The following is a 23,818-nucleotide window of genomic DNA, read 5'->3' as shown; positions in this document are numbered from 1 at the left end:
TTTAAAGGCATAAACTAACCGGCCATTTAGGCGGTGAATAATTAAATGACAAGAATTAAAATTGCAGAAATTTAAAGGCACAAATTAACCGGCCATTTAGGCGGTGAATAATAAAGTAATAATAAATGACATAAGAATTTAAAAGAAGAAAGAAAAAAAAGTAAGATTATAAGAGAAAGTACTAAAGAAAATGAGAAAGAACAAGAACAATTCTCAAAGAGAGAATTATAAGGAAACAACTAAACTTTTATTCAAGAATAATAATCACACTTACAAATGCAATCAAGTGAGCTATTTATAGGCCACAAGATGCAATACAAACCACACAATTTCAATTATTCAATTAGACATAATTATATCTAATGGGCACTCACACACTTAAAGTTAAATGGATTTTAGCTATAATACACACCTAATATTAAATGGATTTTAGCTAAAATACATACCTAATAAAGCACTCATAAAGTTAAATGGATTTTAGCTATAACATCCACCTAATAGTTAAATGGATTTTAGCTAAAAAACACACATAATAAAGCTCTCACATAAAAAATAAAAATAGATTTCTATAAATTGGTTTTTAATCTTCATTAGGATTAAAAATAATCCTTGGGCCTTCTCAAAATAATATTTTCCATGGGTTGTTCAAATTGGGCCTTAATTCTTCATGGGCTTGAATTCTTCATGGACTTGATTTCTTCATGGATTTGATTTCTTCATGGACTTTAATTTTTCATGGGCTTGATTTCTTCATGGATTTGAATTCTTCATGGACTTTAAGTCTTCATGGGCTTTAAGTCTTCATGGGCTTGAATTCTTCATGCCTAAAAAAATAATAATAATAATAATTTAATGTTATTAATAAATTATATATTATATATATGTATTACACATGGCACATATATATATTAGATTATATTATATATATATATATATTACATGCATGCATATAATGATGTATATGTATTATATATAATTTTATATATTATTATTATTATTATTAAATTTTACTTTAAAATTTCATTTCATTCATTTTTCAATTTAAACTTGCATATAACCATAAAATATATATTAATATCTAATTTAAACCATTTTTAAGATCAAAAGAAGGGTATAATTATAACAAAATTTTTACAAAATTAACCACTAATCACCCGCGCATGTTTATGGAATTCGTATCCAAAAGCCTCGGGCGTGCCATAAATTCCTCTCCTCGTGCCCATCGACCCTCTTTAAGATCTAAGGCGTGTTCAGCTAGTGAAGGGAGCTCGGCGAATCTGGGCTCTAAACCTCGGAGACGTAACCTCTCCTTATTGTGTAAAACCTGACGCTCAGTACGCTATGGGTTAACTACCCCTCTACAAAATTGCCCACAACCAGCAGCATGAGCTGCATTGATGGCCTCTTGGTCAAGGTGAGAGGTAACCTCGATCTCTTGTCTGCCATGGACCACCGGAGTTGCATCGAAATGGCCAACATACCCCGCACCATCAGGAGCCCCGCTCATGGCAATCGAGTTGTGCCCTTCGTAAGGAAGTTCACTAGGTTCAAGGGGATATGCAGCTGGAGAAGGAACCAATGGGACACCCTCAGGAGGTTCTATAGGAGTAGGGGCAACGATCAGTTGGGAAGTGGATGGACCCGCCTCCCTTTGCTGACGCCGACTCCTTTTGTGACGACGTTGCACCTCACCAGTTTTCCATGTCCCCTCAACAACATGAGTCTCTGGGATGGCAGCAACACCTTCAAGGGGGAGGGACGTAGGCTGAGGAAGCCTATCACGCGTCACTCCCTCGTTCGCCCTCCGGCGAGAAGCTTGCATTGCTCGCCTCATACCTACTAAGAAGTAGAAAGATTTGTGAATTAAGATCAGCAAAGACGAATAAATACACACACACACAAAAAAAAAGAAGGAAAGAAAGGGGTAACAGTCGGAAGGATCCAAACCCTCAGGAGGAGATCGCTCCTGGAGAGTGACGACCCTTCCTTTTACTTGGACATCGGTTGCCGGAGGGGCTGGGGGCCGCAAGGGAAGCGTCGAAGGGACTGTGCGCCTCGATGATTCTCTCGCGTGGAGTACCCAGCTAACCCTTCTCAATCGGTCCTTACAGAGAAGGTCCAGGAGGCTCACTGGACCTCCACGCAAGAGTTGACGCCGCTCATCATTATATCGCTCTCGAAGAGTGGGGATGGATAAGGAAAGAATTGGCTTGGCCACTCGATCATCAGAACGCCAACCTCTGGGGGCATACCATGTACCCGGTGGAGGATCTACTACAAACCAACGAGTGTCGAAGTAGTGAGCCTTGGGTGGAATGCCCTTGAACAAGCGATCCTCAACACGCTCCCTATAAAGTGTATACAAGTGATAGCGAGACTGCCCTAGTCGGAAATGGTAAAAAGAAAGAAGAAGATCGACAGTGGGAGACACCCCCCTCTCGTGATATAAGACAAAAAAAACCTGCTAATTGGGCCCAGCCATTGGGATGTAGCTGAGCTGGAGCTAGAAAACTTCAACGAAAGAGCTCTACACCGAAAGGATGAAGCGGAAGGCAAAATCCTAAACGAAAACTTATTTCGTGAATTGCCATACATCTCTCTAAAACAGTGGCGGCACAAGATTCACCTAGCTCAGGCAACCTGGCACGATAAGAGGAAGGAACGTGATAGTTGCTCACTAGTTGGGCAAGATCGTCAGCTGTTAAAGAGGAATGTTTGCCCATAAGAAGTCGGCATGGATGCCCCTTAAGATCTTGGGTACGAAGGTATACACTCCTAGGTGCCATGATCTTCGGAAGCCAAAGACTTGAAAAAGGAAAAGACCCTAAGGGACATAAAAGAAAACAGGAAGTGAAGAGGCTAGTGGCAACATGGCTCACGTACAAGACTTGCAACAAGAAAAGCTTGCGGTAAAGCCAACAAAAGGCTAGTGACGAAAGCTAACGGCAAAAGCTAGCGGCAGGCTTGCAGAAAGATCGTGACAAGTAAAAAGCTTAGGAGCGTTTGAGAATTTAAAGACTCGCGGAACATTGGGAAGTCTCGCGGCAACACAAGAAGAAACCTCGCGGCAGGGTGCTGGAATCCTCGCGGCTATGTGCTGGAAACTTGCGGTACTCGCCGCTATTGCTTAGAAGCTCGCGGCAAGGGCCGAGGAAGGCTCACGGCGAGGGTCGAACAAGGCTTGCGGCGAGGTCCGAGGAAACTCGCGGTGACTTCTTGGAAGCTCGCAGCCAGGTCCGAGGAAGGCTCGCGGCAAGGGCCGAGGAAGGCTCACGGCGAGGGTCGAACAAGGCTTGCGGCGAGGTCCGAGGAAACTCGCGGTGACTTCTTGGAAGCTCGCAGCCAGGTCCGAGGAAGGCTCGCGGCAGCTATCAGGAAGCTTGCGACAACAACCTAAGGCCTCGCGGCAAGAGCCAGGAAGCTCGCGGCAACAACCTAAGGCCTCGCAGCAAGAGCGATGAAGCTCGTAGCAACCCTTGAGGCCTCGCGGCAAAAGGAAGAACGCTCGCGGCAAGGCGAAAATGGGCTCGCGGTAACGAAAAGCTAACGACAGAGAAAGCCAAATATTCGGAGCAAAGGGACAGTAAAATCTCCGCGGTAAGAGGTATTTATAGAAGTGCCGTAAGACCAATGGGCGGGAAGGAAAATTACCTTGCGGATAAAAACCAAGATAACGGCGGTCTGGTCCTATTTTTTACTCTTCTACTTTGTCTATAGACAAAATAAAAGAGTGGGGGCAATTGTTGTGCCAAAGAAATTGGAAAAGTTTAAAGAAACTTTTTGGCAAAGCTCGCGGCAGTGTGCCGCGAGCTCGCAGCAATATGCCGCTAGCTTATGGCACATTATCGCAAGCACAGGAAGCTCGCGGCAATGAGCCGCAAGCTTGCGAAGCCTAGCGCGTGGCTCGCGACTATTGTTTTGCTGAGCCTCGAGTCACCAAGCACGGGCTCGCGGCACTTGGGTCGCGGGAGTGAGAAGTGCTGCGAGCTCGTGGCAAGGCGATGTGCCGTGGGTTCGAGGCACACTACCGCAAGCTTGTTTGCGGCAGAACCATTGCCGCGCGCACCGCCAGAGGACCTTTCGGCCAGCGCGGCCCGGCGGCAAGCCCAAGGGCCTCGCGGCAACGTACGTCTTCCGAAAAAACTAAGAGCCCCACTCGGCAAGTGCCACGTGTCGACACCAGCCACCCTTGAAAATGGCGCCCTATAAATATCCAGGTACAAGACAGTGAACAGGACTTCCAACTTTGGTAAAAATCTGGACATTTTGTATACACTTTTACTATTTCATTTCTGGTGAACAATTTCATTGGGATTCGGGACTGACTTTGGCATTGGAGGGTCTTCGCGGGGAAGATTCCCGCGAGCCTTCTAAGCCATTTTCTTAGCATTAACAGGGTCGAATCCTTGCGGCGAGCCTAGCGGCGAAGGTAAAGTCTTGCGACAAACTTAGCGGCGAAGGCCAAGCCTAGTGGCAAAAGCTAGTGGCAAAGCCTTGTGGCGAAACTTGTGGCGAAGCCTTGTGGCGAAACTTGTGGCGAAGCTAGTGGCGAAAGCTTGTGATGAAGCCTTGTGGCGAAACTAGTGGCAAAAGCTTGTGACGAAGCTAGTGACGAAGTCTTGTGGTGAAACTTGTGGCAAAGCTAGTGGCGAATCCTTGTGGCGAAGCTTGTGGCGAAACTAGTGGCGAAAGCTTGTGACAAAGCTAGTAGCAAGAGCTAGTGGCGAATTCTTACGGCGAGCATCCTAGCGACAATTTCCCTTGAAGCGACATCTCTTATGGCAACCCAACTTCACTTGACACCAAGCTCGAGTGGATCCCACATCACAAATTTTAATTATTGTATTTTGACAACAACAATTTCAATTGAATATAATTTTATCTAACATATAAAATCAATTTAAAGGGAGTGTGTTATGCTAATTTGAACACACATGTATACATATAAAAAAAAAAATGTAACTTAAGTTTTAAAATTATCTCTCCATCCTCTGCAATCCTTGAACATCATTGATTGCTATAAGCCCTTAGCAGTTGATGTTTTTGATCATCGCAATTGTTTTTTTGCCTTCTTCGATCGTCATGATCGATTTTCAATCTTTTATTGTCGACAAGACCTCTTACTTTGTCTTCTCCGATCATACGCTTCCTAATTGATACTGTCTCCGATTGTTCGCTCGTCTTCTTCTTTAGTCGCAATATCCAATTGTCTGTTCAACTAGTTGGTCTTTTCTGAGTAACGACTCCTTCCCCTCTTCTCTTTCAGCTATCCTTCGCCTCTTCTTTTTTAGCTACCATCAACGTTGGACGCTACACTTTTTGCCACCATCAACTCTTTTTAACCATTGATTTCCCTTTGCCATATGGCTGGTTTGTCTTTATCATTTTTTTTTTTAATTTATGTATATAAATTTTATTAATATATTATTATTATATAACATGAGAGTTAAAACACAACATCGCTTTTCCGAATCAATTTGACCTATTGATTTGATCTTTTGAGCGGATTAAATCACCTTTCCATATTATATTACGTTATCATATCGTCTTTATGTAGATACATTGTGTATCTCTTTTTTTACTTAAAATGGGCTGCGGGTGGGAACTTGCTTCAATCAAACACGTGTCACAATCAGAGCCAATAGCCCATCCTTATGGGAGAAGAACTCCATATGGGGGTGACCAAAGCCCATATCAAAGCTCTGAAAACCCCTCTCCCTCTCTCTCTCTCTCTCTGTCAAAGCTCTGAAAACACCTCTCCTTCTCCTTCTCCCTCTCCCTCCCCCTCTCTCTGTCTCACATCCATTCATGGCTGCCACCAAATTAGGAAGCTGTAATATGGGATTAAGGTTAATTGACAGAGAATTAAGCAAATCTGCCATTTCTACCAGGCGGCATTCACTCCACTTCTCCACTCAAGTAAGTACATTAAGACTTTAATTAATTACAATTTCCCATTCTAATCTCATGTTGAATGGTGTTGCTGTTGGAAGCGCAGAGGCTGCAGCCGCCTCCGTTGTGTTCGCTGTCCATGAATGGTTGCGGGGCCGACCCGACATCTCCCGTCGGAAAAGTCGAAACCCGGACTTTTCCGGCCGTTTCCTCGCCGGCATTGGCCATGGACCGCCTCAGCTCCGCCGTCTCCGACATGAAGTCCGACCCACCTCTCTTTGATTCTGGAATCATCCGCCTCGAGGTACGTTCCCAACTCATCATGAATCGGCCGCGATTTGAACTTTCCGTTTGGTTTTCTGGGTTTCCTAGAATCTAGTTCTTCCCGGAAACTGAAGTAGAGCGAACTCACAGCCATCTGGGTGTGTGCCACGTGGCTGGTTTCCCACGAAGGCAATCTAGTTCCTTATCCTGCACCATCTTTAAAATACGGGAAATGTTGCAAACTGCAGACAAGTATGATAAATTCGCTTTATACACATAAATTTATAATAATTTTATTTAAACTTAATAATAAATTTAAATAAAATTATTATAAATTTGTAAGTGTTATAAATTAGGGCTATTAGCATGGAAAAATCGAATCCTTTCACATTTTTATCATTTTATCTAAATTTTTTAATTTTGACAATATACTCGATTTGGTTGATTGGCTATAATTTTAGCCATGAATTAAATTCGATTTGAAAGGCATGTATATCTACTAACATTGCACGTTACTTGACGTTTTAAAACATTTTGAGTGAATTCACGTTGATACATGTGAAAAAATAAAAAATAAAAATTTAACATATATATATATATATGTTATATATATGTGTATGTTATATATATATATATATATAAGCAAGTAGGTAGAGGATGAGGTGATGATGAAGAAAGACGACAATGGCGACGACTGATCTAGAAGTTAGAGATGGGGATAGATCTAGGCTTTCTCTTGCTCATAGCCACTTTCTGCTCAAGGTGACACAACCGATTTGGAAGTTAGATTGACGACTGATCTGGGCTTTCTACTGATCACGATCACTTTACAAAAAGCGATCGATGACCTTATGTTCTTGACGATCGCCTCGCCTTTATCGTCAATCGCTTAAGCTGACCCCATCGATGTCAACGATCGGCCATCATGCTTTTAGATTCTAGATCGATCTCCATTGTCGCATCCAGCTTCTAGATTAGTTGCAGCCTCCAACCTAGGACTGCTGTTGTCTCTATCCTTCGTTTGTCTTCCTTTGGTTTGTATGTATATATATATAACACACATATATATGTTAAATATATGTATTTAACATCATTTTATTTTTTATTTTTTTCATATGTGTTAACACAGGGTCTACTCAAAATATTTTAAAATATTAGATGGTGTGCTATGTTAGCGGGTGCACACGCTTCTCGAATCAAATTTGAGCCATGATTAAAATTAAAACCAATTGACCAAATCAGGAATCTATTACCAAAATTGAAACGTTTGAATAAAATCATAAAAATGCGAAAATGTTTAGTTTTTTCATGTAATTGGCCTTATAAATTAGTATATAAGTGTTATTTGTTAAATTTATTAAACAAAAAAGAAAAACCACACATAATCACTCTTTGGGCATACCCCGAGAAAAAAACTGAAGTACAACAAAAACTAACACATACTAAGAACACATAGACTTTAGGGTCAAGTTGCCCAAAGAAACAAGAATCTATCTAAGACAACCTAAGGAGAGAGACCATAAGTGGATCAAGGCTAACCCTTGCGCAGATGGGAGAAAGTTATTACAAAGACACATCCAAATAGTATTCTAGACTAGATGGGTCAATTGGCTTGTCGAATGCTCCTACTCACGAAAATAGTATTCTGCATTTTCAAGTCAGTTTAACTCTTGTACTTTAATATTTTTTTTCGTGTGACAACTCAAGCTTTTCGTTAGACAATTCGAACTTTTCGTTGTTTCGATTACATTCCTGAACCTGCATTTTAAAGTTAATTTAATGCATATACTTTGACATATAAAAAAAAAAAGGTAAAGCGATATGAGTTAATCTAATCATTTTTTTACACGTCAAATTACATGAATTAAATTAATTTAAAAATATAGATAAAGAGGTATAATTAAAATAATAAAAAATTCAGATTGCTACAAAAAATGATCAAAGTGTAAGGATTAAATTGACTAAAAAAAAGAAGATATAAAAGTATAATCGAAATAATGAAAAATTCTAATATACAAATAAAAGAAACGTGAAAATATAAGAATAAAAATATAGATTTGATCAAAACTGATTGATTAAAACAAACCAAATAAAAAAATAAATAAATTACAAAAAAATATTAAACTTTTTTAAAATTATTAAAATTTTAGATTAATTTTTTAATTTCAATAATTTATTAATTAGAATTATTAATGCCATCATCACTATTGGGTTGTGGAAAAGGTGCCAATCCAACAGCAGATAGAAGCGATCGATTGGCTTCACGCCCAGAAGAAGCTTCTTCCCCGCTGCTTTTTCTCCGGTCGAAGTGGAGCCGTCGGCTCCGATCAATTCATCGATTCCTCAAATGCCAATGGCAATGGCAGTAGCCGGAGTTCTTCGGCCCTTAGATTGGTCAGTGTGGCCGGCGTTGGATCCGCCGTCTACTTCCGGCATTCCCGCCCTTTTTCCATCGACGATTGGCGGTCCATCAAGAGGTAACAAATTCTCCACAGTGTTCTTGTTTTTCGGTTTGTTTCATGCACTGCTTCTCAACACTAGTCGCGAAGGCGCTCAAGCTGTGTGTAGTAATACTTATCTTGATGATTTCAAGCATTTTTGCAAATTTTCAAATATTCTTGAGTTTTGTTGAGAAAACTTCTATAAGAATTGGCATTCTCTGGTTGGCATCATATCTGTTAGGTACTTTAGAGGAAGTTCTGGTGCAATGGTGCAACACCCATAAAACTCACTGGCATTTTACTTCTCTGATTTCTAAAAGAGCTCTTGTTAATGAAAATATTTCACTCTTCAGAATAATTGTACCTGTCTGTTGACACATTTAGTAGCTGGTGGGTAGTCCTAGTTTATGAATGAAATGGATTGAAACTAGTCATCAAATGCATTTGAAAGGAAAATAGAACTACTATAATTTATTAATTGGACTCTGTTTGTGAAGCATGTATATACAGCAGCTGGAATTTGATTAGATGATTGTCTCTGCAATTTGAAAATTGGTATATAAAAAATATAGTCTAATATACTTAGCTAAAAAATATAGTCTTGATATTGTTTTTCTGGGTTCCTTTAATTTAAGGTTCCTCTCAACAAAGTGCCCTCTGATTCGTGCTTATGGGGCTATCCGCTTTGATGCAAGGACTAGCATATCACCTGAATGGAAGGGTTTTGGTTCATTTTACTTTGTGATTCCTCAGGTAATTAAATTTTATTCCTTTCATGGATATTCCTAATTGGAGTGTACACTTAAGTCATATCTATCTTCAGTATCCATGAGCACCCATTGCTAGCAATAAAATGATAGGTTGAGTTTGATGAGCTTGAAGACAGTTCAATGCTTGTGACAACTGTTGCATGGGACAATGCTCTTTCATGGACATACGGAAAAGCAATAACTGCACTCCAGTGCACTATGGAACAGGTACCTTGCTGGCAAGATCATTGATTTTTGGGTAAATCACGAGGTTTGGCTAAAATACACATGATATTCCTTGGTTTTGTGATATTTCTCTGATCTCCCCTGTTTGTGTTTGTTATTTGGCAGAATTAACCTTGATCATAAAGTGCTTGTATTGCCCTTGAATTTTAAAATGGATTTTTTAGTAAAATACAAGTCGAACACTTAAACCAAATATCATTTTAGTTAACAAAACTTTTCTCAGAATAAGCAAATAAACATTTGTCTTTCTTTTTTCTTTTTCTAAATATCAAATGAATTCATATCTAAAAACTTTGCCCACCATGATATATGCATAAATATATAACATAAGATGGGGATCTAACAGTCTACTTTGGAGAGGGGGATAAAATGGAGATGGATGGAAGAGGGTTCTCTTTCAAGAGAGAATAATAATATGAATTTTTCGTCCATTCTCTTCAAAGCTTTATTTTTTGTCTCCTCTGAATTGGGGGAGAATGTATGAAAATGGAAATTGATAGAAAATTTAACTCTGCATTGACAACATTAGCTTAATTTTTTAAAAGTTTAAACTTTCCCTTAACCTAACAAAACTCTCTGTTTTCATTAAGAGGGCATTAATGGTAATTTGTTGTTTAGTATGCTTCTATTTCATCCATTTCCCATTGCTCTGCCAAACAAGAAGAAATTATTTTACGTTACTTAACATCTCCTGCTCTCCCAAACTAGGTGAAAATATTTTACTTTCCATTCCATTTCTGACTTCCACCCAAACAAAGCCTGAGGAAAGAAGGAACAAGTTCATATAGTATCCTAATGTAGAAATGGCGGGGTATTGAAATTGCTGGTTGTATATTTTGGTTGAAGGTTGCAAATGGTAGATTGGAGGATCAAGGAGTGGAATTGATAGTGGTACAATGGGATAGGGTTGGATGGGGCAGCTAAATATTGCAGGATGAGAGAACTGGGGGTGGGTGGTTCTGGTGGGGTTTTTAGATGGTGGATTTGGGGATGGTAGCAACAGTAGTGGTGATGAGGGTTTTGGGTTAGCAATTTAAAACAATTAGCAAGTAATTCACTGAACCTCAGGAACTGATGGTGGTTTAAAGGGTGAGGGTAAATCTGATATGAAGTAGGTAAATAAGGGAGGCCATCATTACTTTTCAAGACCCAAAGATACATTGTGTATTTTATCCAAACCTCACAGCTTGCTAGTGTAATTTACCCTTAATTATTTTTTCTGTTTCCCCATTTTTTACCATTTGCCCCATCTTTTTTGTTTCATGCAAGTGAGAAGAGCAAGGTCCATTCTCTGTTCTTTCTTATTATCTTAGTCCTTGATGATGTAGGTTTCCTCTTTTATTAGAAGATTACCAAAAGAAGCTCCTAATACATTCATCCTCAGCAGCAATTACATTCCCAATAGGATGTCTTGGGACGATTCTGTTAGGAGGGCTCTGCAAATGATAAAAAGTAATAACTCACCACTTATTAAGGTAAATCTAATGCATAATGTGCCTCATTTATTAGAGTCCAGTACTTTCTCCTTAGCTTCAATGATTGCCTTTGGCAGTTAATACATTTGTTGCCCAGATCCACAGCTTTATACCATCTTATGATGATTTTCTTGTGTCTTTATCCCAAAAATTCAGGTTGTTCTTGCACGCAGCAACAGAGTCGTGACTGCTACTGATATTGACCCTTTAATGTGGCTAGCTTGTTTACAGGTGTTAGTTACTTATCTTAGTTTTGCTTCAGTCAACTTTTAATGTGAAAACATTCTAGTCTCAGGTAAATACTGCTAGAATTACTACTTTCAGGTTGAAGGAACGAACTCTTATCAATTCTGCCTTCAGCCTTCTGATGATGCAGCATTCATTGGAAACACAGTATGTATGACTATGTTTTATTGTTCAATCAGAGCTCTTGTACTCGTTTTCTTGCACTGCTTATTTGTTTTTCTGTGGGGCCGAGTGGATAAAATGTAGGAAGTTTTGTGGCAAAAGAGGAAGAGGAAGATTAAAGAAAACTTAGTGGAAAGCCCTTAAACATGGCATGGAACATAATAATGGCCTTATAGAGGATATGACCATAGATAGAGATGGCTGGATGTTTAGATTCATGTATCCAACCCTACCTAGTGGGATTAAGGCATGGGATTGTTGTTGTTGTTGTTTAGAGGTTTCTTGATACCATCCACCCATTTAAAGAACCAAAAGTATCTTCTATTTCATTATATATGGTATGATTAGCAAGCTTGGTATATTTGGAAACATCAAACACTCTCCAATCAACACATGACCTACGCATCAATGCTTTGATGTGTCTATCAGTATGTTTATTATTTCTTTTCCAATTTCTGCACCTTTTATTCTACTATACCTATTCATTCGTGGTGCTATTTTAGAAATATACTTATTGTATTGATCTAGTGCCATTATTTTTTCTGTTAGTTGGAATATGTGCCGTTGCTATTTATTTTATGCCAATTGCTATGAGAAATCAAAGTAATAAAGATCTGATATTATCTAGATGAAAGCAATTTTACAGAAAATTTAATTTATTCATGTTGGCCCATTAATACATTTAAAATAACCATTCCCTAAGGTGTAATTTTCTCGAGCTGGCCATTATTTATATTTGTTAAACATTGACATAAATTATGTGGTTAGCCAGAGCAACTATTTCACCGGAACCGGCATGCCATTTTTAGCGAGGCTTTAGCTGGAACACGACCTAGAGGTGCATCTGAGGCCCTAGATCTTCAGATAGAACTTGATTTGCTTTCCAGGTTTATTTTGTTGTTTCATTTATGTAATTGTGCATTCATGATTCTTACACTTCACTAGGTTTTGTTAATATTACTATTTCTGTCTTTAACTGTTTTCTTGAATTCATCTTGCAGTTTCAAAGACCATCATGAATTTAGCATAGTACGAGAATGCATAAGAAGAAAGCTAGAGGCAAGTGCTTGAATACTTTCTCAAAGAATTGATGATTCCTGTTTGAAAGGGAATGCATTCCTGCAATTTCTATTTTTGCAATTCCTTTCAGCTGGAAAGTTGCTTAGAACTTCTTTAGAGGCTAGTGTCATTATGTGGATAGGGAAGGTGGGGATTCTCTATTTCCCCCACCTCTCAGTTATTGTGCTACTTCCTTGTCTAGTAGGGTTTGGTCAACTACCCTTTGGTGCTTGTACCACTTACTTGATTAGAGATCGATGGTTAACATAGTTATCAATGATGTTATCTGGTGGCAATGGGGTGTATGTCATGATTGCAACATAGCTAGTTGAGTCTTCTGTAGTTCTGTTTCATCAAACCCTACTTCTGTCAATAGGGTAGTATGTACACAATCTGGAGCAGCAAACCAGGTGTTTCAGGCAGCACTTGAATTGTTAACCACTTGCACTCCCAATAGCAATTTGGGAACATGATTATTTTGCACATATTCTGTTATGCAGGCTGTATGTATCAGGGTATTAGTTGAACCAACAAAGGCAATCCGAAAGCTCTCTAGAATCCAACATCTCTATGCCCAATTGAGAGGGACGCTGAGAAGTGAAGATGATGAGGTAAAGTTTTGACATGTCAAGCAATTGAGTTTCACCTTTACTTAAATTAATTAGTTCAGATCTTAACTTTGCATTCTATTTGTACATTCTTCTGTATCAGACTTCTGTTGCTTAACAATATAACTTCTCTTCTTGAGCTGAAAGCTTTAATGTTTATCTTACTTACTATAAATATATATTAAAATATTTAAACTTCAATTTTGATGTTCATGTCTTCATGATGAGTGCCTAATAGCTTGGTCTCTTGTACTTTGCTTAATAATGAAAGTCAAATTTCTGGTCTGCTATCAGTTTGAGATTTTGTCCTCCCTTCATCCAACTCCAGCAGTTTCTGGGTTTCCCACAGAGGAGGCACGGATTCTAATTGCAGAAACTGGTACGTGTACATTTTAAGATATTTCTCTTCTGGAATCTTCAAACTTATTGTTGATTCACCTTATCTAAGTAACAGAAATTTTAAGATGAAACTATGGGCTTCAATAAACATAAAATTAAACATGAAAAACATTGATTACCTACGAAAGTGAGATCTTGCTTGGAGGAAATATTACATTGTGTTTAATAGTTTCCTGTTAAACTTACCACTTACTGCAGCTGGTCTATATTCCATCACTTAATATCGATGGAAGGGGTACACAAGAATTATTTTAACAATAATTGCACTAGAAATAAACTAAACATTTTCTACTGAAGCTGTTAACCTATTAGAATGAGTATAACTGGTAAAAGTGTCACTTCTAGTGAGATTGTGGGTTAGACCCATGCCCATTTCCTTCACACATGATTAGGGAGGCCAACCTGCTATAGCAGTTTCCTATCCAAACATTTGTACGAAGGGCATTTTGTCCAATTTCATCCTTTGACTAAGGTTAGGTGTACAACTATGGTTTATCTAGTTCTCCTCCCCAAGACTGAGAAGAATAGGAGTCAGTGAGGTCACGTTTTAGAGGAGAGTATGCAGTAATCCCCTCCTTTTACCCTTTTTAATAAATAAATTATATACTAAACATTTAAACCAGGATTCCCTCCTTAACCGTTTCAAGTAATCATCTCTCATACAGTTTTATAGCTAAAAAGTTCACATTTCTTGCTGGGTCCTTTTTCTTTTTGGTTCTGTGCCTGCATGCCTGGAAGGGGGGGGGGGGGGGGGGGTGTGAGGGGGGAGTGTCAATTTACCTTTATTCGTTTCCTCAGGATCACTTGCAGATCATGTAATGATTAAACTTTTTTGGCTTGTTCCTTACATGCTGTGTTAATTAAGATGTTCTGAACTCCTGATGAATCTCAAGGCACAAATGCTTTTCTGATACTGCCACATTTAAGTTATTTCACATATTGGACAGAAACATTTGACAGAGGAATGTATGCTGGCCCAGTTGGTTGGTTGGGAGGAGCAGAGAGTGAGTTTGCTGTTGGAATAAGGTCTGCATTGGTGGAAACGGTAAGCTACTTGTGTAATGTGTCACCGAAACATATTTGTAGACTACACTGGAAAGTTGAAAATGTAACACCTGCCTTTCACTTTAAAGGTAAAAAATAGCTTTATATTGGAGAGAACTGCTGAAAAGTTGTCGTAGCAGTAAGAGAAATAGGGTTATTTTTTCTAGCAGTTTAATTTGACCTAAAAATATCTGTATAGATGTCAATAGTATTAGAGATATTTTATTTATAGATTTTTTATTTCCAAAATAATGTATGCTATCAAACTTAAATAGGGTCTTGGTGCACTAATTTATGCTGGAACTGGCATAGTTGAAGGAAGTAATTCATCTTCAGAATGGGAGGAACTGGAACTGAAGATATCTCAGGTTTGTGTTTGTGAGAGAGTATGCAAGTATGTTGTGTTGCTTGAATGAAAATGTGCATTTTATGTAGAACTGTAACTTGCATCATCTATTTTTTATGCTTATTTTAAATATGTAAAGCCTTGTCTTGAGGGTCTATCGCTTTTGCATCATTGGAAATGCTTCTTGGTGAGGGGGAGGAGTATTACCTTGTGTTTGTTGTGCTTTTTGCAGTTTACAAAATTGACGAAAGTTCAGATGCATCTCCTGATGTCAAGAAAGGGTGATGCCACAATTATCAGCTGAAGAGGTTCTGTCTGTGGCTCAACCAAATATTTGCAAATTAGAGCATAATGCCAACATTCCATTTTTGATAGTTTATTAAATTGAGAATGGATGGGAATGACTGTGAAAATGGTTTGCAAAAATGATTATGATTTTTGATAATGGAATTCATTGATTATAAATCTCTACCATTGGTTTTTGTTTCTATGCATTCATAACTTCTCTGTTAATACTAGTGTTAATGGCTGATTTTCAGTTTTTAATTTCTTTTAATCTTCAGTATATCTTATTTGACATTTAGCTATTAACTCTAGGTCCTTCATGTGGTGACAGCAGTTTTGGACTTGGAAAGTATGTGACTGTTCGACAAAGATTGAAGAGTATGGTTAAGTGGTGATAGATAAATTAAGAGGACATGGTATCGAAAATTCATTGGAGAAAATTATATCTGATTGAAGCTGCAGGTCAAAATGTCTCGTCCAAAGGACAGACCAAACTGAGATTTTGCTTCTTAGGCTGGTTTCCCCTTCTCAGCTGATAATAAGCCTGTATAGATATGTACATTTTTTTGTTTCACTCAGTTCATTATTTTATAATGTGTCATGTATGAGCTCCTAGCATAGGAGATTTAGTGGATTGGATTGAAAACCTACAAGAGGCAATATCAAACATTCTTTGATGAGATAGCATTTCATTTGACTTTGTAACCTCTCATATGCCACTTTCTTCTTCTTCTTGTTTGTATGATTGGTGATACTGTTTTTTATTTCTGGATTTGGTATCTTATGGAAGAGAAAACAGCCTGTTTGCAAAAAAGAAAGGGAAATGTGGCATGCAAATATGACCCCCGCAAAGAGGGGAATTCTGTGCACTTGGGACGCTCTTTACTAGATCTTCATGGAAGAATCACTTGCCTCTATGTTATCAATCAAGTGGTCCTATTGTGCATGGAGACTTTATCCTTCTTGATAAAACAGCATAGTATGGAAAGTTCTTGTATAGTATCTCGTAATCACTTTTTGCCATAGGCACACACAAATTTGAGCACAAATTGTCAGTATTAGAGCTACTTATAATAAGAATACTAGTTTGTTCTTTCAAACCATGTTGAACCAGGGTTGAATGCCCCCCTTTTAACTCTGTAATTCTTGGCTTATTTGCTTACTCTGGAGTTGCATAATCAAGTCTTTTCCTTCACCTTCATAAGCGACTGTTTGGCAGATTGACCTTCGTCTGGTTGAACCTTACCAGAGTTGATTAGTGTATGTAAAGACCTCCAATGCCCCCAGCAAGTTCCATGGTGAATACATTTATATGAGAATTGACATTTCTCAGTGTGTTTGCATTATTCTGATTGCTCTTTCTATATATATAGGAATTATGTTTGTAATAGCTTTCTGAAATTTAAAAGATGCAGTAGACAGAAATACATTTAGTGATTAATGAAAATAGACTAACTGTACATATATTCTTCTAAATTGCCAACTTCTCTCCATATCTGTCTCCCTCAGTTGGCACATCTTGTTCTCAAGTCTCCCTACTTCAGTACACTATTTTCACAAGGTGGATCTGTTTGTAGATCCATTTACACTTGCATATAAACTATTCATATCAGCATGGTGTGTTTACTAGACATTTGAGAGCACCCGAAAAGCGAGTGAGCCTGCTTACAGAACTCCCCGGCTTTGGAGAGAGGAAATCTTTCTTCCGAAAGCCCTGAATTTTTTGATGCAGGTCTCCAGACTGAACGAAGAAGGCTCCGTTCACCATCAGATCTTGCTCCGACTTCCACAGCCAGGTCTTCCACTCACTCTCTGGTGCATAGCCCCTTCGAGTCACCTGCACACACACAGACACCATTGGAGAAGACACGAACCTTAGTTGGTAAGACTATAATCTTGTGGCAGTGTGTGATGTTGCAAAGATTGCGTCATTAATTCTCTTTCTCTTGGTTTATGCATGCCATTCGATTCTATTCCTAACGAATAATGTGGCTTGCCTCTTTGGTGAAGGGGTTGGCGGAAGCAACAAAGCGGTTGCCCTGGCTGATGATGGTCGGATGTTGGCTGCCGCCGATGGCGTACTCCAGCCACTGAGTGTAGTCGTTGTTCACGACGTGCACAAAACCCCACCTCACTCTCGGCATCCTCTGCATCAATCCCTTCCCAAAGTGGTTGAATGCGACCGTTACTTGCATTATCGAATCCTCCGAGTAAGTGTTACTTGCTCCAAACAGCAACACCTTCAGACATGAGCCATTCACTTGATTGTAGGATTTGATTTAATTGTATCTCTCTCAATGCTAAGCAGAGCGGAGGTGGAGGAGAGCCATACGTACCTCATTGTGGTGAGTGAAGTGGCAGTTGGAGATAGTGACGGCGGTGGAGCCCTGAACAACATCTATCAACCCATCAACGCAGTTGGACATGGAGAGGTGATCCAGCCAGATATTCGACGACCCGAATATCGACACGCCGTCGCCGTCGCTTCTTGTTCGGAAGCCGTAATGAGTGGTCGAGTCCCTTATCATTCCGCCATTGCCAGACTTGATGTCGTGAATCTTGATGTTGTGGATGATCACATTCTTCACAAACTGCAGGGTGAAGCCGGCGCCGCCAACAATGGCAACTGTGGCACCGCGGCCGTCAATGGTCGTATCGCTGGTCACCAGCAGCTCCTCGCTCAGCCTGATCGTCATGCTGCGAGAGAATATGATCCAGAGGGGTCCCGGCTGGATGACCGCGTGGCGTAGGGTGCCCGGTTTAGGGTTGACGAGGTCGTTGTCAGAGGGGTCAGTGACGGCGTAGATCTCGCCGCCTTTGCCACCGGTGGTGTGGCGGCCGAAGCCGATGGAACAGTCGGCGAGCTTCATGCGGTTGGCGGCCCAGTTCTGGTCACACCTCCAGCAACGGTCAATTGGATTCGTGGCCAAGCACGGGCCGGTGTGCTTCCTTAGTTCCCTCCTTGTGCCATTCTCACTTGTCTTGTCCCTTCAATTCAATATCCAAACAATTTTCTCCTTATATCATAATAGAAAACTCTATTTAATTAAAAAAAAAAACAAATTACTAAACCCGACTTAATATCTCGGATTTTAGACATTACAATAAATTACGAGGGCCAAATCCATATTCTTGTCCTGTACTTTTATGTTTTTTTTGTGTGACCACTCGATTTTTTTTGTTATTTCGATTATAACTCTTGGATATATATATTTTCAAGTCAATTTAATTATTATATTTTGATATTTTTTATGAGAATTTAATTTTTTTTGTTATTTTGATTATACCATTGTATTTGTATTTTTTAGTTAATTTAATCTTTCTACTTTGACACGTAAGAAAATAAGATTAAATTGATTTATTTTTTTTAATATATCAAAGTATAAGAGTTAAATTAACTTGAAAATGCAGATATAAAAGTATAATCAAAACAACAAAAAATTCGAGTTAACACACGAAAAAAAAATTAAAATATAAAAATTAAATTGACTTAAATATGTAATTTCAAGAGCGTAATTGAAATAATAAAAATACAGTATAGGTGTGAAAATATGAATTTGACCAAATTAGGAGTACTTCAAATTTCAAAATGATCACATTTTCACCATTAAATTAAATTCAAAGAATTTGTGTAAATATATAAGATATAAAGGGTATCCCATATAACTTAAATATAACAATAGGAACTAATTTGATACAATTTTTGAACACTAACGGTAGTTATTATAATTTTAAAAACATGATGAGTACTTTTTATTTATATCAAATTTTAAGATATATAATATATTTTACTAAAAAAATTAATTAAAAATTGTCATGAAAATAAAACGAGTACTAAATATTATAATTTTGAGATAAGAAAACAAACTTACGAATGAAGACGTTCATTGAAATGATTGACGATACTATGAGGATCGGGGTGATAGGCATGGCGAGCGGCCACCTTGGCTTCGTGGGCACGCTTCTGCCAGACCCTGTCGTCACCACCTCCAACACCAACTCCGGCTGTGGCGGAAACCACCACGACCACCGGCAGGCTAACAAAAACTAAGAAGAGAATCCTAAGCTCAAACATGGCTGCCAACAGCTGCATTTCTTACCATTAATTCCAGTGAGGATGGGGAATGAATTGTGAAGAGGAAGACAATTATGGGGTGCTTAAAAGAATGTAAACATGAAGCAATGGGAATGGGAAAAATGAGAAGCAGGGAGGAAAGAGGGGCAGGCCACTGCCCCTAGCAATGGACACCAAGGGACATCTATTTAGGGATCCATGAAAAGTGCTATATATATATACATATATATTTGGATTGTATAATATTGTTGTAGAGTTATCGAATTTTTATAAGAGATATGATATATGTATTGATTAATTGTGGTCACGAGACAATTTCTTGATCCTAGATATTTAGGTTATCGGGACTTGGTCATGGTATTTTCACTCGCAAGACTAGAAAAGCTAAATGTAAGGATAGAAAATAAGAAAAAACCCACTTTCATATAAGAGTGATCTTTTTACTATAATCGATGTTTTATGAAAATTCTAAAATAATTATTTCATGAACTCTGAGCTTATTGGATATATAAATTATCTTCATATCTCTATTCTTCTTCAAAATTATTATGAATAATAGTCAACTTAGGAGTGCTCTTAAAGGAAACTTTACCAAATTTTTCGATTATTTTGGGCCAATCCTATATTTTTGTTTCTGTATTTTCACATTTTGTTTGTTTGTGTGGTTACTCAAACTTTTCGTTGTTTCAATTACACCCCTGACATGCACTTTCGAGGTAATTTAACCCCTATATTTTAATTCTTTTTTTTTTCATGTGGTAATTCAAATTTTTCGATATTTTCATCCCTATACCTATATTTTCAAGTCACTTTTAATTATGTACTTTGATGTGTAAAAAAAAAAAAAAGAATGAAGAGAGGTGAATCAATTTAACCTTTTTTTTTTTAACACCTTAAAATATAGAGATTAAATTGATTTGAAAATATAAATATATAGGTGTAATAGAAATAAAAAAAAAGTTCAATTAGTACAAAAAAAAAATCAAAGTACATGTGTTAAATTAATTTAAAAATACAAGTGTATAAGTATAATCGAAATAATAAAAAATTTAAGTAATCACACAAAAATATATATAAAAATACAAAAATAAAAATTTAAATCGCGCCATTGTTTTGTTATCATTCCAAGAGCCCAACATTGGAGGAATTAGGCATCCCCAGAGCCATACAAGCTATCTAGGTCATCATCACCTGGGTCCAACTCATATTTTTTCCAGAGTTCAAACCCTAACACCATCAATATAATATAGAAAACATTTATTTTATCTTATATACTCTTAAGATGGCTAATCTTCATCTCAGTTTGACCTTTCAATCTTTGTTACTTGTCTTAGCCATCATGAATGTTTGCTTGTCCACCTGTTTGTACGTCAATGGTGATGATACACACACACACACACACACACCCCCACAAGAATTTTAATTTATTATAACTATACATCAAAGTAACATCATTCAAAGTGAATCCTAATCATAAAAATGCACATGTCCAAGCAAAGAATACTTCTTTTCCCCATTCCAGGGGAAGTTTGGAATAAGAAAGCTACAGTTTACAAGCAAAGCAATCTGAGAATAGACCATCCTGGAAACAGAAGACAGGATCTTGAAACAGACAATAATCTACAGTTTGGTGAGAGCTCAACAATGGCCGATTATGGAGGAAGGCAACAGGTTGAGGGGTTTGTTTCTTCTTCTTCCTCTTGGGCAGAGGATTCAATTTGCCACTATTTGGTTGTTCGTCTTCCTGGTAATGAAGCTTCAACTCTGTTCTTGTTCCAATTTGATCATTGTTTGCCCTGCAGATGAAGATATGGAATTGGGATGAGGGTGGCTAAGAGTTTAAGTTTCTAACAATTCGTCGGTCTTTTAGGATTCAACAAGGAACAGTTGAAGCTTCGAATTGATGAGCATGGCGATCTATTGGTTAGTGGAGAGCAGGGAGAAAACGAGAACAAGATTACCCTCTTTGAGCAGGCCTTTCGAGTGCCACAAGATTCAGACAAGTACAGTATATGTGGAGAATATGAAGGCGAGATACTGTATGTGATCGTCCCAAAGAAGGCGAAAGATCAAGAGGGAGAACCTCGACATGGAACAGCCAACATTGTAGAGGAAAGGCAACATGAGCACGCGAAAGAAGAAGAAGAAGAAGAAGAAGAAGAGCAAGAAGAAGAAGAAGAGAGGGAGGGAATTTGCCCGGATGAAGGATTCGAGGACCCTAACAGAGTGAATCCAAGGCAGCAGGAGGCTGGTTTGATGGGCAGTGTTGTGGAGATCATAATCAAGAACAGTGGGACTATAACTGCACTTATAATAGCATTTTCATTAGGGGTTTTCGTGTCGCGAAAATTGCAATCGAATACCAGAGCCAAGAAGCATCTTTCACCTGCATAGCTATGTAATTGATCAGCAATGTCTACTAATGTTAAAACTTCAAACTAGTTGGCATGGTACTCGGTCTATGCAGCTGCGGTTCTCCAAGAAAAACCCAAAAAAAAGAAAAAGAAAAGGAAAACATATTTCTCCCTCTTTTACCATGTGCTCAAGCTCATCAGATAATCATCCTCAAGAGGAATAAGCCATGAACAATCAGAAGCATCAATTCCAATTCCAAACACTTTATGGCTGAAAAGGATCAGATTCCATAACCAGTCCAATAACTCAACAGCAAAAGTAGAACCATTACGTAAACATTCCACTGAATGACAGAAGCCTGACAGGGAAAGAAGAAGCTTCTTAGATTTGCAGGCCAGATGCCGAGACAGTATCAGAGTGTTGGCAGCCATGAGTGACTAGAGGCTAAGCTCTTCACCTGCACATACATATACCTTTAAGCATAAAGCTTCGAAACAAGTCAGTTTCCCCATTTAGCCCCCCATTCCAGGCCCTGTCAATGAGCAGAATCTGAGCCAGATCCAGTCCATTTAGTGACTAATTCATGTGCAAGAAGTAGAATGCCATCTAGTTGGACTTCAACTCGAGCAGAGAATAGACAAACACCAGCTTCAAGGAATTAAGGATACTCCAAACAGCTCCCAATTCCAGCACTGAATTAGACATATATTTTATCTAAAAAGGGTTGTTTTTCTTTTTTCTTTTTTCCTCTTTAAGAGTAGTTAATTAGGTTAGGATGTTGGGTTCAGCTAAGGGGAGAGGGTTGCTTTAGGGGTCCTAATCCAAAATGCTGGAAAGTTTAGGGTCATTTTGGGCTGGATTGTCATCATGCTGGTTGAACACAATCCACATCACAGCAATGGAGTTGACAAACAAATGGATATGAAAGAATCAGGGTCCTGAAGCAAAAAAGAAGATGCTTGCTTAGTCCTTAACTTTATCAAAAATCTTTGTGGGTTGCTTTAGGCAAAAAAGTGGACCGTCCACTTTCCAGAGGCATCTCAGGTTGCTGTGGAGTGTTTGGCTTTCATTTGAAGACGGGAATGAGATAAGAGGAGCAACTAAGCTGCCTGAAAAGAATCTATCCCCAATCAGAACAGAGAGAGAATTTGGCGCGGAGCAGTAGAAAGATTGCAGAAATTTGAAGAAAGAGATGCGATTAAGAAGCAGCATAATGGAGACAGTGAGAGACAGAGAGAGAGAAAATTGACAGATTTTCTGTATTTGATATGAAAAACGATGGGGATATTTTGGGTTATGGGGAAAATCATGAAATTATCTTTCTTTCTTCCTGAGTTATTAAATACGTGTTTCAAGATATTCAGAACCCAGCTTAGCCCACTTCATTGGATCTACCCTGATCCAAAACCAAATTTTTGCTTGTGATCTAGCTAGCTCATGAGCTGCAATCTACTATTCACATGACACAATTATGGTTTTTTATGTCTTACAAAATGTTTATATAAAGACATAAATTTCAAGAGACATGTAAATCATGTATTATACATAATTACTTAACTTTATCTCGAATACTAAAATTGACTTGATTGTCAAAGGTCATATTAGGAGATTGAGCCACTCTTTTGCATGTCAAACAAGCTTTAAACACACTCGCAATCAAGAATTGGTACAGACGCTCTCAACTTAGGACGAATTTGGTGGTGATCGTTTCCAAACCATCATAAAAAAGCTTTGATATCTTGATTACATTGCATGGGTGCTTACTTTTAGGCTGGAATCAAATACCAACTAAAACATAATTAACCTAACTACAATTATCCTAAGAAAACATCTAACTACCTAACATAAATATTATATTCAATACATGTTATTCCTCTGTCACATTTGCTTCAAGATGTTTCACAATCATCTTTACTAGTCTTAATGGTAACATCATGAACAATCTTTTTTACGTATTAAGCCTAACTAGTAATGGCGTGAGACTATATATGCAAGATTCAATGTCTTGTGCTATATATATATATATATATATTACCATGATAACAAGAGTATAAAGACCACTCTTGATGTATAAAATATAAATACAAATACAAATACAGATACAAGAACATAAGACATATAAGAAATGAGATACGAGATATGAGATTTATAAAAAAAATGTAAAAAGCATCA

At 38.2% G+C, this 23,818-nt stretch overlaps 3 protein-coding genes across 8 annotated transcripts; 2 read left to right on the top strand and 1 right to left on the bottom strand.

The window, feature by feature from the left end:
• The first annotated feature begins 5,642 nt into the window (after positions 1-5,642).
• On the top strand, positions 5,643-15,898 carry LOC127790367 (isochorismate synthase, chloroplastic). Of its 6 annotated transcripts, none has more exons than XM_052319849.1 (16): positions 5,649-5,919; positions 5,999-6,196; positions 8,380-8,633; positions 9,233-9,350; positions 9,458-9,574; positions 10,921-11,067; positions 11,224-11,298; positions 11,392-11,460; positions 12,244-12,362; positions 12,477-12,534; positions 13,035-13,145; positions 13,437-13,521; positions 14,489-14,586; positions 14,861-14,953; positions 15,164-15,239; positions 15,551-15,898. In XM_052319849.1, exons 1-15 carry the CDS (start codon positions 5,809-5,811, stop codon positions 15,233-15,235), a joined length of 1,725 nt encoding a protein of 574 aa, XP_052175809.1. In that variant the 5' UTR covers positions 5,649-5,808; the 3' UTR covers positions 15,236-15,239; positions 15,551-15,898. The 6 variants fall into 6 exon arrangements, 3 of the variants coding, with proteins under 3 accessions (XP_052175809.1, XP_052175810.1, XP_052175808.1); XM_052319848.1 differs by having other exon boundaries at positions 5,653-5,919; positions 15,529-15,898; XM_052319850.1 differs by lacking the exon at positions 9,458-9,574 and having other exon boundaries at positions 5,652-5,919; positions 15,529-15,898.
• Positions 15,899-16,602: 704 nt separating this feature from the next.
• Positions 16,603-19,309, bottom strand: LOC127791026 (pectate lyase-like). The gene is made up of 4 exons (XM_052320756.1): positions 19,089-19,309; positions 17,553-18,204; positions 17,214-17,456; positions 16,603-17,053 (listed from the first exon to the last, which is right to left on the bottom strand). The coding sequence occupies exons 1-4, from the start codon at positions 19,307-19,309 to the stop codon at positions 16,826-16,828; spliced, it is 1,344 nt and encodes a 447-aa protein (XP_052176716.1). The 3' UTR covers positions 16,603-16,825.
• Positions 19,310-20,753: 1,444 nt separating this feature from the next.
• On the top strand, positions 20,754-21,800 carry LOC127790505 (uncharacterized). Its single transcript, XM_052320048.1, has 2 exons — positions 20,754-21,038; positions 21,162-21,800. The coding sequence occupies exons 1-2, from the start codon at positions 20,771-20,773 to the stop codon at positions 21,683-21,685; spliced, it is 792 nt and encodes a 263-aa protein (XP_052176008.1). The 5' UTR covers positions 20,754-20,770; the 3' UTR covers positions 21,686-21,800.
• The last annotated feature ends 2,018 nt before the right edge of the window (positions 21,801-23,818 follow it).

Source organism: Diospyros lotus, chromosome 14 (genome assembly GCF_014633365.1).
Source record: "Diospyros lotus cultivar Yz01 chromosome 14, ASM1463336v1, whole genome shotgun sequence".
Classification (NCBI taxonomy): domain Eukaryota; kingdom Viridiplantae; phylum Streptophyta; class Magnoliopsida; order Ericales; family Ebenaceae; genus Diospyros; species Diospyros lotus.
This window is presented reverse-complemented; position numbering and strand designations above follow the sequence as displayed.